At 40.7% G+C, this 18,561-nt stretch overlaps 1 protein-coding gene across 2 annotated transcripts in view; it reads left to right on the forward strand.

Moving 5' to 3' along the window:
• PNPLA1 (patatin like phospholipase domain containing 1) overlaps positions 1 to 15,966 on the forward strand; it is a 68,499-nt gene extending 52,533 nt beyond the window's left edge. Inside the window, exons 6-10 of one of the 2 annotated variants that reach the window (XM_027876220.1) lie at positions 814 to 1,530; positions 9,506 to 9,584; positions 10,688 to 10,813; positions 14,122 to 14,230; positions 15,834 to 15,966. In XM_027876220.1, coding sequence (XP_027732021.1) covers positions 814 to 1,530; positions 9,506 to 9,584; positions 10,688 to 10,813; positions 14,122 to 14,230; positions 15,834 to 15,866 — 1,064 coding nt within the window. In that variant the 3' untranslated portion in view covers positions 15,867 to 15,966. Of the gene's footprint in view, positions 1 to 813; positions 1,531 to 9,505; positions 9,585 to 10,012; positions 10,157 to 10,687; positions 10,814 to 14,121; positions 14,231 to 15,833 lie in introns of those variants that run through there. The other variant, XR_003570366.1, reaches the window with a different exon arrangement.
• Positions 15,967 to 18,561: the final 2,595 nt, after the last annotated feature.

An 18,561-nucleotide genomic window follows, 5' to 3' on the forward strand; every position in this document is an offset into this window, starting at 1 on the left:
ATTAAAACAAGGTCCAAGGGACCATGGGCATCTCAGATTATGAGGAAGATCTGAGGTCCACTTCATTAGAGGGGATCATGGATTCTTTAATAGAGTGCCATTGACCCAGAGGTCTGCCTCAGTTTCTTTTATTGTAGCTTTGACAATTTTAAACCCCACAAGTCTGACTCTTCATGACCCAATTTGGGGTTTTCTTGGCAGAGATTCTAGAGTGGTTTACCATTTCTTTCTCCAGCACATTTTATAGATGAAGAAACTGAGGCAAACAGGATTAAGTGACTTGCTCAGGGTCACACAGCTAGTATGTGTCTGAGGCCGAATTTGAACTCAGGAAGATGAGTCTTCTTAACTTCAGGCCCAGCACTCTATCCATTGTGCCACTTAGCTGCCCATATAGTAAGTGGCAGAACCAGAATTGCCCTCTAAGTTCTGAGCAAAGGAATACTTGCTTTCCCTACTTTACAGCATTTTATCTATCTATCTATCTATCTATCTATCTATCTATCTATCTATCTATCTATCTATCTATCTATCTATCTATCTGTTTATTTTTTGGCGAGGCAATGAAAGTTAAGTGACTTGCCCAGGGTCACACAGCTAATTAAGTGTCAAGTGTCTGAGGCCAGATTTGAACTCAGGTCCTCTTGACTCCAGAGCTGGTGCTCTATCCATTGCGCCACCTAGCTGCCCCTTTACAGGATTTTAAAGATAGAAATGAAATGTGTCAATATGGGTGATATGAAGAAGTCTTGTTTTAAAGTGCTTTGGCAGTGTAGGTTGCCATGAAGATGCTCATTCTGTTGTCTTTACTAGATGGTGTCTACCTCGAGTCTCCCATCAAGAATTTAATGTTCCCCCGGGTGGAAGTGTTCTGCTTTGGAAGTCTGTCCCAATGCAGGGAATGGAAAGGGACTGATGAGCAGAACCCAGAGACGACACAAGCCAGCTTGTCAGAGCTCTCGAGCCACACTCTGAATGAGGCCACCAAGGGGACTGTGAAGGACGATGATGGTCCACCTGATTCCTCTGCTGGGCAGGCACCTGAATCTGTCCCTGCCCAGTTCCCTCTGTCACCAGCCATGCAGCCGGCTACAGTGTCAATTCCATCACTCACAGAGTCACCTGTGCGGTCTCCTGTCTCACCTGTGGGGCTCCCTCTGCCATCACCATCTCAACAGTCACCCATATCACCGTTTGTTCAATCAATGGCACAACCACTTCCATCACTCAGGCAGTCATCCATGCATCTCTGCTCTGTGCAGTCACCCTCCTCACCTACAGAACTTCCTTTCCCATCTCTACCCACGCAGTCACCTCTATCATCTTTTGCACAATCGCCTATCTCACCCCCAGGACAATCACCAGTATCAACACCTGTGCAGTCGCTTCCTTCACTCACAGTGCCATCACCAACGGTATCCCCCACGTCCCCAGCTGCATCATATCCTCCATCAGTACCCCTGCATTCACCTTCAGCGTCTCCTGTGCAGGCATCATCCATGGAGGCTGATGCCACACCCCAGTTCCAAGGTACTACCCTCCTCCTGTGGGATTTCTTATGGACTTTTACATCTTGGAATTATTTCATAACTAAAAAAAAAAAATCAGTTTAAAATAGTCACAGTTTTAAAGGTTTAGTTTGTTTTGTAGGATTCTGTTTCTATCTATCTTCAGGGTTGAAGGAGATGTTCACAGAGCCCCCTCAGTGTTTTTGCCCAAGCTGAAGTCTCACCTTGAGCACCAGCTGTGCCCTGATCAGACTCTGACAAAGCTGGGAGATTTACACCTGAGGAAGCATGATCCCAAACCAGCCCTCTTCTCCTCCCATCTCAGCTCCCCCAGAGGTAGGGCACTTGTCTGAGAAGTAGGTCATCTGAGTTTTCACCTCAGCTCTGCCACTGCGTGATCATGGGCAGAGCAACTCTCTCAGTTTCCTCATCTCTAAAATGGAAAGAATGATCCCTGCCCATCTCACTTCATAGAGCAGTTGTGAGGCTCAGATAGGATAATGGAGGTGAAAGCTATTGGACAATGACAATAAATGTAAGATTTCACATTTACATATCAATTATCTCATATGATTCTTGCAATACTACTATATAGTGTGTCCATTTTGCAGATGGGGAAACCAAGTCCTACAGAAAGGAAGTTATTTGCGTAAGGTCATGGAGTTGAGAGGAAGCATGGGAAAGTGGAAATGTGCTTGGACCTGAATTCTTGTCCTGGCTCTGCTAACAAATGATAATAGGTTTATATAATCCTTTAAGGTTTACAATGTTCTCTAGATATATTACCTTATTTTCTCTTCACAACAACCCTGGTTGTTGTAGGTGCTGTTTTTTTGTCCCCATCTTACAGATGAGGAAATTGAGGCTGAGAAGCTAATTGACATGCACAGGGTCACACAGCTAACATCTAAGGCCAAATTGGAACCCAGGACTCATTCACTTCAAGTCCAGTACTGTGGTCACTCTGTCCATTCAGTATGACCTGAAGCAAGTCTCTTAACTTCTCTAGACTCAGTTTCTATTTCTGCAAATATGAAACTCTAGATCCTATGTTTCTGGAAAGCACGAAATCATAATCTTAGAGCCAGAAGGGACCACAGAGGCCACCTAGTTCAATTTCTTCATTTTATAGATGAGAAAACTGGGGTTCAGAGAAATAAAGGGATTTGCCCGAGGTAACACAGCAAACATTAGAAGTGAGATTCAAACTCAGTACTGGAGCTGGCGTTTGTACCAATGTCTCCTGACTCTAATCCTGGCTGCTCCTTCTCAATGAACAGTACCATACAAATGAGTCATCCAAATTCAAGGGATGATTGGGATTACAAAGGGAAAATGGAAAAACTTTTATTAAGTGCTCACTATTGTATTAAGTATAGGGAATAAGAAGAGAAAGTCAATTGATACCTGGTCTTGGGGAGCTCACATTCTGATTGGGGTATGATAACACATACAGGAAAGTTCAGATGTTCCTTAGGGTACAAGGCAAAGTCCAGGGATCCTTAGCTTACTGTTGGGAAGGGCAGGTCATGGTGGACTCTGGGTTGGCCCACTTTGTTATGGGATGGTTGGGGAATCTCTGGCTGTCAGTAGGAAGGAAGGAAGCAAGCATTTATTAAGTACCGCACAATGGATAGAGCACTGAGCCTGGAGTCAGGAAAACCTGAGTTCAAATATGGCCCCAGACACTTAGTAGCTGTATGACCCTGGGCAAGTCACTTAACCCTGTTTGCCTCAGTTTCCTTGTCTGTAAAATCAGCTAGAGAAGGAAATGGCAACCCACTCCAGTATTCTTGCCAAGAAAATCCCAAATGGGATCACAGAGAGTCTGAAATGACTGAAATGACTCAATAACAAAAATGTGTCAGGCACTGTGCTAAGCACTTCACAAATATTATCTTTCTTGATCCTTACAATAACCCTGAGAAGTAGGAATTATTATTGCCCTCATTTTACAGTTGAGGAAACTGAGGTAGATGAAGGTTAAGTGACTTGTCCACTGTCACAGAGCTAGTCTGAGGCCAGATTTGAACTCAAGTCTTCCTGACTCTAGACCCAGATCTCTATCCATTGTTCCACCTGAACTTAGAGGAACAGTTCCTACTCATTAAGGGCATCTGGCTTCCATCAAATCTGCCACCAGACTCAGATTTGCTTGTTTATTCAATGTGAATGATTGATTCATTCTACCCTCAGGGCCCAATTCTGTACTTGCTTAGCTCCATCAGGCCAGGACCATCGCCAATTCAGGAACAAAGCCTTCCTTGTAACCAACTGCAGCTGGAGATTGGCTGGCCCTGTACTGACCTTGTTAGCACTGTGTCTGGTCATGTGTCTGATCACAAAAGCAAAAAAATACTTCTGGAACTTATCTGTGATAAGAGGGTGTGTCTGGGAGGGTATGGAGGTGGGAGTCTATGGGACAGAGACGTTGCACATTGGAAGAAGAAGGTCCAAATGTGTTGGCATACCATGTACATTAAAAAAAAAAAGTGATCTGGAACAGAGCCTAAATGTATTTGAGGGAAATGTAGAATTGCTAACTTTTCAGCCCCACCAAACCACTTCCTTCAAACACATGGATGGGTAATGGTAAGAACATTTCCATATTTCTTTCAAACGTCAATCAAGAAGTCACATGAGGCCCTCTGACACATATACCACCTCTCACTCCCACCATGGGATCAATCCTGTTGTGCTGACCAGCTATGGGCCCAATTGACAATCACTTAACTTCTAGGGATCTTAGTTTCATCATCTATAGAATGGGGGGTAATGACAGGGTTATTGTGAGGTTCAAATGAGATAATGCATATAAAGAGCTCTGTAAATTTGAAAGCACTACATAATTGTCAGTTATTCATTCATTTGAACATTGGAGAGGAACATAGTTCTTAGATAAGTTGTGAGGATCAAATAAGATAATATTAATAAAGCACTTATTGGCACAGTGCCTGGTACATAGTAGGCACTATATACATGCTACCTATTATTATTGTTGTTGTTACATGATTTATAAATTTGAAACTTAGAACCTCAGACCTGGAAGGGACTTCAGAGGTTATCTAATAATAGTTAACGTTTACCCAGCACTTTAGGGCAGCTAGGTGGTACAGTGAATAGAGTGCTAGGCCTGGAGTTAGGAAGACCTGAGTTTAAATCTGGTCTCAGACACTTACTAGCTGTGTGACACTGGGAAAGTCACTTAACCCGGTTTGCCTCAGTTTCCTCATTTGGAAAATGAGCTGGAGAAGGAAATGGCAAACCACTCCAGTATCTTTGCCAAGAAAACCCCAAATGGGGTCACTAACAGTGGGACATGACTGAACAATAACAACCCCGCACCTTAAGGTTTACAAAGCATTTTCACCATTTTATTTGGTTCTCAACACTGCCCTTATAAGGTAAGTAGTATATTATCATCTCCAATTTACAAATGGGGAAACTGAGGCCCAGAGAGTTTAAGTGACTTTCTTATAGTTGCAGCTAGGAGGTGGCAGAGCTAAGTTATAAAACCAATCCTCTAGGTCCAAAGTTCTAAGATTCTGAGATTCTAAGATTCAAATATGTGAAGCATGTAACAACAACAATAATACCAACAATTATAGCTAACATTTATATAGTGCCTACTATGTGCCAGGCAAGTGTTTCTAAATGCTTTCTTGATGGTATCTCTTTCAAGGGAGTAGCTAGGGTGGTGCAGTGGATAGAGCAGGAGGACCTGAGTTCAAATCTGGCCTCAGACACTTGATACTTACTAGCTGTGTGACCCTGGGCAAGTCACTTAACCCTATTGCCAAAGAAAAAAAGTGCTGTCTCATTTGATCCTCACAACTCGGATGTCTAAGAATCATGTTCCTCTCTGATGCTCAAATGAATAAATAAAAGCTGACAGTTATGTAATGCTTTAAATTATGAAAAATACCTGACAATTATGTAGCATAGCCACCTCTCATTCCTGTGGGGTTTCCTTGATAATCTATTTACCAACGATAAATTCTATTTTGTTTTTCAAGGTACCATGGTCAAGAAAAGAACCTATTGGACTCAAAAATGAAGCAGGGGATGTACAAGTTATCCTTAGAGGCTAGGAACCTAATTATTGCAAACCCATGCTCATCTTGTTTAGAGCCTTGAACCAAAGACAGTTATGAACCCCAAACTGAAGAGAACTGTATTATTTTATTTCTCTCCAAACCATGGAGACAGTATGGCACAGTGGACCAAGGGCTAAATTTTGGATTCAGAGAGCCTAGTTTTGGATTCTTCCTCTACTATTGAAACTGAGACTAGACTCATCAATTATATGAATTGACACAAACATTTTTAATAATTTTTAATTTTTTTGTAATTTTACTATTATTTACTATAATTTTTCCTACCTGTAAAAGTATTTTAAAGACAAATAATTAAAAGCAGATATTATTATCTTACTTTGAAATAAAAATTTTCATCCTACTCTCTCTGGTATATGCCAATATGTCACTTGACACAGATTGGTCCTTCAAGATGCTCTTAAATTCCAGTCAGTCAATAGACATGTATTATGCACCTACTATGTGTCAGGCACTATTCTAAACACAGTGCTAAGTAGTCCTTCTATTAATTGCCTGTGCAACCTTAGTCATTTCCTTTTTCTGGGCCTCAGTTTCCTCATCTGTAAAAATAAATTATTCAGTCATGTCTGACTCTTCATGGCCCCCTTTTGGGGTTTTCTTGGCAAAGATATTGCAGTGGTTTGCCATTTCCTTCTCCAACTTATTTTACAGATGAGGAAACTGAGGCAACTAGAGTTAAGTGTCTTACCCAGGGTCACATAGCTATTAAGTGTCTGAGGTCAGATTTGAACTCTGGTAATTTAGTCTTCCTGATTCCAAGTCTGGTGCTCTATCCATTGCACCACCTACCTGCCCTAAATAAGAGGGCTGACTATATGATCTCTTATCCTTCTACCTTTGAATCAATGATGTGAAATACTATTTAAAAAAAAATAACCAAACCTTAGCAGTTTAGCAGTTTAAACTGGCCTATATAATGTTTTTCTTTTAAAAGGAAAGAAGTATTTATCATGTACCCACTTTGTGCCAAGCACTTTGCTGGTTACAAATACTATCTCATCTGTTCCATACAATAAGCCTGGGAGGGAGGTGCCATTATTATCCTTATTTTACAATTGAAGAAACTGAGGCAAAAAAGAGGTTAAGTGACTTGACCAGGTTTATAACTGATAATCATCCAAGGCTGGATTTGAACTCAGTTCTTCCTGACTTCAGGCCCAATGTTCTATCCACTGCATCACCTGCTGCCTCAACCGAATGACAAGATGTTCTCTAAACAGAAATGGAACAAGCATAGTTCAGTTGATTTAAGACTCCAACTGGACCAACAACAAAGGTCACAACAAATTCTCATGATCAATCTCAGTTTCAGTTTCCATAGTTCTTCTTTATAGTTATTGATTATTATTATCTTTTGTTTTCATATTACCATCATTTCCAAATACATCCTCCCTTGCTCCTTCCCATATAGCCATCCTTCGGAGCAAAGAATTAAAAAAAAAAAGAAGAGGAAAAAAGAAGTTCAACCAAATAAACTGATATCTTAACAGTCTGACAGGAAATGAGTTGAATCCCAGCTTTGCCACTTACTGCCTGGATTAATCACTAGACTTCTCTGGGCCTCAGTTCTCTCATCTATAAAATGAGGAGTTTGGATTGAATGAGCCCTATAGCTCCTTCTAGATCTTAACATGAATTGTATACTAAATATTAGCAGGCAGATTATTCCTATAGATACAAGAATTAGTTTCTACTTTTGGGGGAGCTAGAGCATTTTGCTTGATTTTATAGGGAAGCTTTTTGGAATTTTGGGAGCTTTACTTTTATACATTTAGAGCTGCAAGCAGGGGTGTGCTAGAACCAGCTCTAACCAGCTTGCATGAGCTGATTGTTGAATTTTCAGTGTGAATATTTAAATCTCAGAAATCAGCAATCAATACAAATCAGATTTAAGAAAGTGTTAATAATTTCAGATTAAACTTAAAAGTGTGTATATATACCTCTCCCCCTCCCCAGAGTCTGGTTGTTAAATATTTACCAGAACACCCCTGTATTGCTCTATAAACATCTGGGAATTGCCATGTTTCTGGTGAATGTGAAGGAAGCAGTCTCCAAGCCCTTTGTGAAGTCTGCAGGAGTGTAGTAGAAGGTTCTGGGAATAGAGTCATTGCCAGACTGGAAGCCTGGTAATCCATAGGTGAATAATAATCATAATAATAATAATAATAATAATAAATAACTACTTGTGCTAACTTAGTATAGCACTTTTAGCTTGCAAAATGTTTTACGTAAGTTATTTCATTTGAGTCTCATAATGCCTCTGGTTGGAAAAGACCTCAGAAATACTTGAGTCTAATCCCCTAATTTTGTTTTGTTTGTCTTTTTTGTTGTTGTTGTTGCTAGGCAATGGGGTTAAGTGACTTGCCCAGGGTCACACAGCTAGGAATTGTCAAATGTAATCCCCTAATTTTGCAGATGGGGAAACCAAGGCCCCAATAGTTAAGTAACTTGCCTAAAATGCCACAGGCATTGATTGAGTGGTAGTTCCAGGACCTGACCCTAAGTCCTCTGACTCTAAACTCAGGGCCTTCAAAGGATATCTTCTAAACTAAATGGATACATGGCGAGGTTGCCAACAGGTCGTGTTGGTCCAAGATTTCTTTTTCCTTTTCTTTTTTTAAGTTTTAACATTTTTTCCCCATTACATGTAAAAACAATTTCTATCCTTTGTTTTTCACAATTTTGAGTTCCAAATTCTCTCCCAATCTCCCTCCTGTCCCCCCTCATTGAGAAGGCAAGAAATTTGATAAAGATTATAGGTGTGCAGTCATACAGAAAGTATTTTCGCATTAGTCGTGTGGTAAAAGAAAACACACTCAAAAAGACCCAAGAAAAAATGAAGAAAGTAAAAAAACAAAACCCAAAACAGCATGCTTCAATCTGCATTCAGATACCATCAGTTCTTTCTCTGGAGGTAGATTTCATTTTTCATGATAAGCCCTTCAGAATTTTCTTTGATCTAAGCTAGTTTAATCTAAGCTGATTTAAGCTAAGCCATTCACAGCTGATCATCTTACAATGTTGTTGTTACTATGTACTACAATGTTCTCCTGGTTCTGTTTATTTCACTTTGCATCAGTTCGTGTAAGTCTTTTCAGGTTTTTCTAAAATCCAGCTGCTAATCATTTCTTATAGTACAATAGTATTTCATCACAATCATATACCACAATTTGTTTAGCCATTCCTCAATTGGTGGACATACCCTCAATTTCCAATTCTTTGCCACCAGAAAAGAGCTGCCATAAATGTTTTTGTACATCTAGGTCTTTTTCTTTTTCGTTTTTTATCTTTTTGAGATACAGACCTAGTAGTAATGCTTGGTGAAAGGGTACACACTATTTTATAGCCCTTTGGTATGGTTCCAAATTGCTCTCTAGAATGGTTGGACCAGTTCACAACTCCACCAACAATGCATGTGTCCCAATTTTCTCACATCCCCTCCAACATTTGTCATTTTCCTTTTCTGTCATATTAACCAATCTGATAGGTGTGAGGAGGTGCCTCAGAGTTGTTTTAATTTTCAGCTTCCCTATTAAGCATTGTCTTCCCTCTTCAGAATGTAAGCTCTTTGAAGACAGGGAATGTCTCTCTTATTGCTTGTATTTGTATCCCCAGTACTTAGCATGGTGCCTGACACAGATTAAGTACTTAATAAATGCTTGTTGACTTACTGAGAAAGTCACTGGCTAGGTTTAGAAATGTTCTTCACTCTAAGGGGAATGGAGAAAAAATAGAATTTTGGTAAAGTGAAAATAATACAATTAAATATTTGAGGCATAAAAAAAGAAATGTTTTCTCCACCTGTTACTACATACAGGTGGCAGGCTTATTTGTTGTGTCAGAACTAATCCTTCTTTTCTCCATATTTCCTCCATATAGCTTTACCTAAGACTTCAAATAAGAAAATCACTGTATTTCTGGTGAACGTGAAGGAAGAGGTCTCCAATCCCTTTGTGAAGTAGGTATTCCCTGAAGGTAGGTGGGAGTGGGCCTTTCTTTACATAAGAGGTAAGAGCAGGGCTCAGGGTGATCCAGGAACTGACTCACAACCATTTTGGCTGCCAATAGAAACCCTGGGCCACGTTCCCAGGTCAAGTAGTTAAACTCCACCCTTCAAATGTCTCCTTGGTTGATGTAATCTACTTTAATTCTTTGAGGTCAGTTCTTTTTGGGCTATTGCCCAATGCCTGCTTTCCCACCAGAAATGGCTGTATTTTATTCCCGGGCAGTCTTGCAATCATAATATTCATAATATTCATCATTAATTCCAACTGATTTATTCTACACCTTCTTTGGTCAAAGTGGAAGACAACTCTACCTACTTCTCCCCCTGCCTATCTACCTCCCTGTCCTATCCTTCTCTCATACTCATTCTCTCATTCTCAGGTAAGAATCAATTCTTAGCCAATCCCCGATTTGAGGAGAGAAGCCACGATCTAGTTTGCAGCAACAATCTGGACAGCTGTTGTCTAATATTTGTATGAGTAGTCAGAAGCCTAAGCCTGACTTAAGAGACTGGCTTTGTAACAGGTACACTGCCCAATTCATCTTCTCCTTGGCTTGCCATAGGGTCTGAAATCTCCCACCCACTGAGTCACACCTTTGGGTGGATGCATTGTCTTACAAAAATCCTTTATACTTGTGAGGTAATCTAGGAAGCAATTCTTTTTTTTTTATGAAAAGAAATGCAGTCTGTTACTTTCAAATATAATAAACATGCCCATTAATTCATAAAACTTTGTTAAACAGAGGTCCTCCTGAATCTACTTTACTTGAATAATCTAATTCATGGATTTCCCTTTTGATGATACAGATTACAGCCTTTCTATACCTACACAATATCATTCTGTGTGTCTTTTATCAGTAGCCTGAGGGATCCACTCAACACACTGGGAGATTTCCTCTTATGTTCTTATTAAGTCATTATTCTATAAGCAGGAATTAATTATTATCGGTCCCTAGGCTGAGAGTAGGAAAGTCGCTAAAGAGACAGGGCATAGGATGGATACATTTGGATGAGAGGCCAAAGACAAGCTTCACCTCTTGTATAATTGTGCCTAGGGGCCACACTGTGGATGACACACATTGGGTGAATAAGTTATTTGGAAGGAACAACCATGACACAAATGGTACCAGGAGAGACTTCTCAAGACCCCGAAAATGCAATCTAGCAAGGAGAAAAGAGCGGTAAGTACGTCTAATGTGTCCTAAGTCTATCAGAAATAGACAAGGGATGAGAGGAGGCTCCAAACATTTCAGAAAAAAAATGTGCAATGCTCGCTTCTTCTACTAAAATCTCCCAAAGGCCAACTCATCCAACATTCCTCCTCCAACCCCTCCTTCATGGTCCTGTAAACTCTGAAAAAAGAATGCACACGAGAGGGGACATCAGAAAGTGCTATCAATGAAGAACGTAGCTATTGTCGACCTGGTTACAGTGGCATTGATGCCTTCAGTGTTGTTCATGCCCAAGACTCCAGGCAACTTGTAACATAGTCTGGTACATGAGATTTCTCCAGACATTCACAACACAGAATAACGCCCACATGAGGGAAGTTGCTTAGGATTGCTAGACCTCCATACCTCAATTCTTGTGCCATGTAGAGATATATATTTATCTGATCCTTTTGTTCTCAGATTTTCTGGCATCTATTGTTTTATATTTGTCTGGGTAGCTGAAGCAATATTCCAAGGGCTGTGGCCCTCCTTGACTAAGTATGCTGCCTACCAGCAACCTCAAGGGAAGAAAGGCCAATCAATCAAATAATCAACAAGCATTTTTAGAGCAGCCTACTAAGTGTGTGACCCTATGCTGAGTGCTGGGGATACAAAGAAGGGCAAAAGCACAAAATATTTACGTGCTGTCGGGGAGATGGGTTGTAAATAACAAGGTCCATATAAGATACAGGTAGAAAAGAAGGAAAGTGACCTAAAGGGCAAAGCTTCAGTACCAAGGAAAGCCTTCTGCACAAGGCGGCATCTGAGCAGAATCTTGAAGGAAGCCTTCCGATGTCAAGAGGGGAGATGAAAAGGGAAAGAATTCTAGGCATCAGGGATGGCCAGTACAAAGACATGGAGACAGGAAATGGAGTGTAGTATGTGAGGAACAGCAAATAAGGGGGAAAAGGGAATAAGCATTTACACAGCACCTACTATGTGCCAGGCACTGTACTAAATGCTTTGCAAACATTATCTTTACTTGATCCTTCCAACAACCCATCCCCATGGGGCACTCAAATAACTGCCTAGACAATGTTGAATATAGTAGGATGACTTCTTCCCCAGCCCTTTAATAGTCTTATCATTCATTTGTTCATTCATTCAACCAACCAACACTTAACAAAGCACCTACTATGTGCAAGGCATTATGCTGTGGAACAAAGAAGCCTTTTCTCAATCCATGTCCCTCTCCCCTAACAACCTGCAATCTCTCATAAAGCAACCTTGGTTTCACTTTGTATGTTTTACATACACACTTACAGTGTATATATTGTTGCCTCAGTTAAAATGTAACTTGTTAAAATGTAAACTATAAAATGCTCCATGAAGGCAGGAGCTTTCACTTTTGTCTTTCTATCACAGTATCTAGCATAGTATCTGATACTTAACATCTTTGTTGATTGATTGAATTATACCTGATTCCTGTCCTTAAGATACTGATGCTGAACCAATCTTAGTTAGATAAAGTACTTACTCTGTGTAAGAACTCTGCTAAGTTAAGGATGCTGATACAAGCAAGCAAGACAATCCCTGCCCAAAAGGAGCCTACATTCTATTGATGGGAGACAACACAAATAGGGGAACTAGAAGTGGGAGGTGAGGGGACAGAATTGCAGGTAAGGAAGATTCCAGAGAGAGTCCAGGTGTGAGTGAAATGAAGCGAGACTGGGGCCTTTCCTAAAACCGTGGTACCCAGGAAGGAATTTAACAATGAGGAGAGGAGGGCCCCAGGGCAGATGTTTCTCAGGGTGGTAATACAGCAGGCATGGAGAAGATGGAGGATTCTAAGGACAGTCCAGGTTACTCTATTCATTTACTAAACTTGAAAACCCAAATGTTAATTGTTTGCAAATCAAGAGGAATGGGTTTTTTGATTTGTTTTTGTAATAAAAGTTAAAACATACCTAGTAAACTTGGTTCAAATGAAAGTCAGTCAGTCCATAAACATTTATTAAGCACCTACTATGTGCCACACTGTACTAGGAGTTAAGGATTCAAAGAAAGGGAAGGAAAAAAAAAGCAAAACAGTCCCTGTTCTTCAGGAGCTAATGGGATAGAAAATATACAGAATTATATACAACCAAGCTACATACAAGATAAATAGTGAATAATCAAGAGAGGAAAAACACTAGAATTAAGAGGGATGGGGAAAGGCTTCTTGTGGAAGGTGGAAGGGACTTGAAGGAAGCCAGAGAAACCAAGAGGCAGAAATGAGGAGGGAGAGCATTTCATGCATGGGGGACGGCCAGGGAAAATGCCCAGAGTGGGAAGATGGAATGTCTGGTGTGAGGAACAACAGAGAGGCCAGCGTCACCGAAACCTGGAAAGGTAGGAAAAGGCCAGAGTATGAACGGCTTCAAATGCTAAAGAGAGAATTTTATATTTAATCTTGGTGGCGATAGGGAGTCAATGGAGTAGGGTAGTGACATGGTCAGACCCGAGCATTAGGAAAATCACTTTGATAACTAAGTGGAAGATAGAGCAGAGTAGAGAGACTTGTGGCAGGGAGACTGACCACTGTAGTAGTCTGGATGTGGTGTGATGAGGACTTGCACCAGGTGGTGGCAGTGTCAGAGGAGAGCAGCATATATGAGAGATGCTAGGAAGGTAAAATCGAAACCTATATTTTTCACAACGCTTTCCAAACGGGTCCGGGTGTGTGTTCTGATCTGGGAGCCAGAACTGGTATCTAGGTCACCTAATCCAGTTCTCTCTCCAGTACGCCAATAAAATAACTGATGTTTATATAGTACTTTAGAATGTTCCAAGCTTTTTAAACACACTATGTCATCCAAGCTTCACAACATCTTGTTTGAAGGAGGTTTTACCATCCCCATTATGAGATGCTTTCATATCCATGATCTCCCTTGATTCCCGCAGCAATATTCCTGTGCTAGGCAGGGCTTGTGGTCTTCTCTCCATTTTACCAGGAGGATACTGAGGCCTAGAGGAACTAAGTGACTTGTTCAAGGTCACATGATTAGCAGCAAAGCTGGGACTAGATAAGAGGTGGGGAACCTGTGGCCTCGAGGCTACATGTGGCCTTCTAGGTCCTCGGATATGGCTTTTTGACTAAGTCCAAGTTTTACAGAACAAATTCTTCTATTAAGGGAATTTCTTCTGTGAAGTTTGGATCCATTCAAAGGGCTGCACTTGAGGACATAGAGGGCCACATGTGGCCTCAAGACTGCAGGTTGCCCACCTCTGGACTAGATACTAGGATTCCTGATTCCTAATCCACAGCTGTTAAATTTCCTTAATTTCTCTTGATCTAGGCCTTCCCCCTGCCTCTTCAACTCATCTCTACTTCCCAATTCTGGGACAGTTTGGGTGTCCTACCGGCCTCATCCCATTGCCGCGTGTCAGACATATGATGACCCTCAGGTTTGGCAACCAGTCTTTTATATACTTCTACCCCCTCCCATTTATTTCCCATGAGTTTTCCCTGGTCAGCTCTGAGCGCTTGCCTGACACTGACTGGGGCACCAGTACATTTGTCTATGCTACAATGAACCCTTGGGGACATCTTGGCCCCAATGACCTGGGCCTTTTTCCTTCCACTGCCTTCTTCTACCAAGTTTATGGCAGTTCCCACTTTCCATCATGGGAGAAAAATTTTGGTACTTTATGTTTTACATTTCAGTTTTGTCAGATATAACATAATAATTATATATGTCGTGCATATATTAATATTTACAAGCATTACTGCTTGGAGGAGATTCAGATGATAGAATTCCTCTTGCTGGTCATGACTCTTTCTCCCCAGGCAAGGGTTTCATACATGTTTATAACATTTAAAAATGAAGACAAAATTCCATAGTCAAGATTAAGCCAGAGTTCAGAGTTTGGGTGATAATCTTTGACATAGCAGACAGAACAGAAGTAACTCAAAATGTGGAGACACCCTAGAGAATTTTTTTCCTAACCCATTCAATCTGATCAAGGGGTAAGGAAAGAAAAATGACTCTTAATTGGATTAGCCACAGCAGCTCCTGCCCTTGGCCAGTCATCACTCTGGATCATTTTCAGGGAGACCAGAGTTCTTCCCCAAACTTTGACTTCATTTCTCTTTGGAAAGTGGTTAGGCCTTTGAATTCCAGGCTAGGACAAGGTCTCCTTGGCATTTATATACTCACAAGGTTACACTGTTATGGTCCAAAGACTTCAGACACTGAGAAAGCATGATTTCTTAATATTTCTAAAGTGGGAGGGAGCATTTAGTATCCTTCCACATCATAATCTGGCTCTTTGGAACTTGTTGAATTCATAAAGGAAAGGAGACCCTTTGGCTACTCTAGTAGATACATTCCCCAAAACTTGAATATAAATCAAATTTCTGTAAATTGAATCATATTTGAAAAACATGTATGGAGTTCCCTAATTAATGGACTCCTGCAGTGAATCCCTTTATAAAGTAAAGAATCCTGTAGAGCAAACAGTCATCCTTTAATTTATCCTCATTGTAAATCTACTTCCCTGTATAAGACTTGTTAAAAAGAAAGCTTAGCTGGGTGTGTAAAGAAAAAGTGCTTTGCTGAAGATGAGAAGGATGTTATTGCTACGGCAATAAGGTGGGGGCGGGGGAAGGGAAGTAAATGACTCCTAGTCTAGCTTTCTAGGAAGTCTACAGAACACTTTTTCTTTTCAAAAATTTTCTTCTTAAATTTTCATTAATAACTTTGTTTCGATCTCACCTTAACTTCTGAATATATCCCTTCCCCTCTCCTACCCAATGAATCATCCTTTATTAAGAGAGAGCAAGGGGGTGGGAAAAGAGAGAGACAGAGAGAGAGAGAGAAACAGAGGCAGAGACAACAGAGACAGAGAGATAGAGACAGAGAGAGAGAGTTTGGTAAAACCAGAACACTGATTGTGTCAGAGAATATATACAATATCACACACCCATAATCACCTACCTTTGCAAAGAAAGAAGGGGAATACATTCTTCTAACTTTTCAACACAGTGTAAAACTGTTTCTCCCGCTAGGTATCTACACACCTCGACAGGGACCAGAAGTAGCCTCCATGTGACTTTGTGGGGAGCTTTCTCCTGCCTCCTGTGGTATTCCAGTTTGACCACAACTCACTCCTCTCCCATGGCTGTCCTGTTGGTTATGGAAAGTCTGGCTTTCATTTGTTTGGGGACCTCTGTGTCAGGATACCCTTTCAGTGTCCCTGAGCATCTGAGAACCTGTGCCAGGACAGACCCCTCAGCTGGGCCTCTTATGTCGAGGGACTGAAAGCCCACCCAGATGGGCAACTATTCCCTGTGAATCAGCAGTGTCCCCGAGAACCAGCTCCTGGATATGAAACCCATCAGGCCCGCTATATCTGAGCTGCCAACATTCCTTCCTGTTTCTAGTACCTGCATATTCACTTCACTGCTGTCTCCATTTGGTGCTATATAGATACAGTATTGGGGGGGGGGGAGTTTTTTTTTTAAAAGGACTAAATACTTTTCCTTTTTTTGTGCCCAACTTTAAGCCAGTGGAATTCCTAAACTCCTGAATAAAGGGGCAGGAGGCATTTTGTCTCAGGGATCCCCAGGCCAGTTCAATCCTTGGGAATTCGATGAGGCCTTCATGCCCGGTATCCTCCCCCAGCTGCTGTATAGTTATTCTAAGAGGATTCTGAATATCCATCCTCAATTCTTTCAGTCTCTTTAAGAAGGTCCATTTCTATTGTTTACAAGAAGGCTCAAAAAAAAAAAAAAAACAACCAAAAAAACCTCCTGGCTGATGCCATTTGCAAAACAAACAGATAACTTAGTCCTAGGGCTGGGAAGAGAGTTTGTTTAACAAAATATGTGATGCAAAATCAATGTAGCATATTGGAAAAGTGAAAACAGAAAACAAAGAGTGTTCCCAATCGATGAGCCTTCCAGAAAGAGTAATAAAGTACATTTATTTTCATGGGCAAAATTGAGTCCAAAAGTGCAAACAATGAACGTGGTGGGAGTAAGAGGAAGTTGGATGGGGGAATATATTTAAATGGGATCATATAACATAATATAGTTTTTGATGAGCTCTGTTTTCAATGGGCTTCTAAGTAGGCGATCCTGTGATCAGCTCCCAACCTGAAATCATTCCCTTGAGAAGGCAGATGTACTTTCAAGATGTCTGACGGGAAGTTCCTTTGGACATCTCTTCTTTCTTCTGTTTCCCTTTGTTGAGTTTTTGGTATCAACACAAGGAGGAAAATCCCTCCTTAGGTTTATGGAGGGAGGAGAGGATTACATAGCTCTGCACAGCGTCCATATTGTCTAGAGAGCAAAGTGACAATCCATTTGCAAAGAGAGTCGACCATTGTCCATTCTTCCTCAAAGCCTATGGGGGCAGAGACTCTTGGAGGGGAACGGGATCTTTTTGTTCCCTTTGTGACCTGGGAATGTGCATTCCCCGGTGCAGGAGTGGGGAATAGAGCTCAATAATAATTATTGTGCCAACACTAAGCTTGTACATACCGCCATATGTAACTGAGATGTTTGAGCATCAATAAAGATTGCCAAAAGATCAAGTGTTAATTGCTTGTGTATCTTCCCCTACTTTTGCAATTTTCTCTGCCCTCATTTGAGAAAAAATGTTTTCCTTCCTCGTCCATTTAATTTTTATCCTTTGAAACGGCAGCTACATCTGTCTAGTCTACTTGTCTCTGTCTAGTCTCTTCCAAGCCTTTTGTGTTGGGAGTGGTCCTCTTCCACTTGCCTGTGATATCTTTTTTTGTTTGTTTGTTTTGTTTTTTGGTGAGGCAGTTGGGGGTTAAGTGACTTCCCTAGGATCACAACAACTAATGTCAAGTGTCTGAGGTTGGATTTGAACTCAGGTCCTCCTAACTCCAGGGCCCAGTGTTCTATCCATTGTGAAACCTAGCTGCACCTTGCCTGTGATATCTTCCCTAGAATTTTAGCTCCTTGAAGGCAGGGAATAGTTTTGTCTTTCTTTGTATCCCCAATGTCCAACATAGTGTGTGTAGCACATAATAAGTGCCTAATAAATGCTTATTAACTGACTTACTCCACACAGCAGAATCCCTCACAGATCCCTGGAGAATATAGTTCCCCAAAATAATATACGTGCTAAATGTGTGCTAGGCTCTAAAGTCTCCGGATACGGTCCCAGTGACAGACTTTGCTTCCTGAGAACTACTCTAGTCAAATATAGAGAAATTTATCACTAGAAGTTTGGTCGCTAGGTAAAATTTTAAATTTTACCATATTGACCCATAAAACAAATAAAAATGATAATAATAATAACAATAATAAAAACAATAGCTAGCATTTAAATGACATTTTTGTAAGATGTTATGTATAATTTACCTCATTTGATCCTCAAAATAGCTCTTAGAGACAGATGCTATTATTACCCCATTTTACAGATGAGGAAACTCGTGCAGACAGAGATTAAGGAACTTGTCCAGGATCACACAGCTAATAAATGTCTAAGATGGAATTTGAACTCTAGTCTTCCCGACTCTCAAATTTAGCCTACCATGCTACCTAATTCTTCCACTTCTGAGATGATAGTGACACAGTGGCCGTCAATAATAGGACATCAACAACTTTTAATCCATACAAAGAAATAGATGGCCCTTCAGGGCAATTTGGGGAAGGAGACAAAGCATAGAACTCCTTTTTATCTTTAGAAAATCTTTATGAGAATGGTCTATGCCTGCATCAAGCATAATTGATAAATGGTCAAAGGATAAGAACAGTCAGT

The sequence above is a fragment of the Vombatus ursinus genome, unplaced genomic scaffold (genome assembly GCF_900497805.2).
Source record: "Vombatus ursinus unplaced genomic scaffold, bare-nosed wombat genome assembly UNPS02014811.1, whole genome shotgun sequence".
Lineage (NCBI taxonomy): Eukaryota > Metazoa > Chordata > Mammalia > Diprotodontia > Vombatidae > Vombatus > Vombatus ursinus.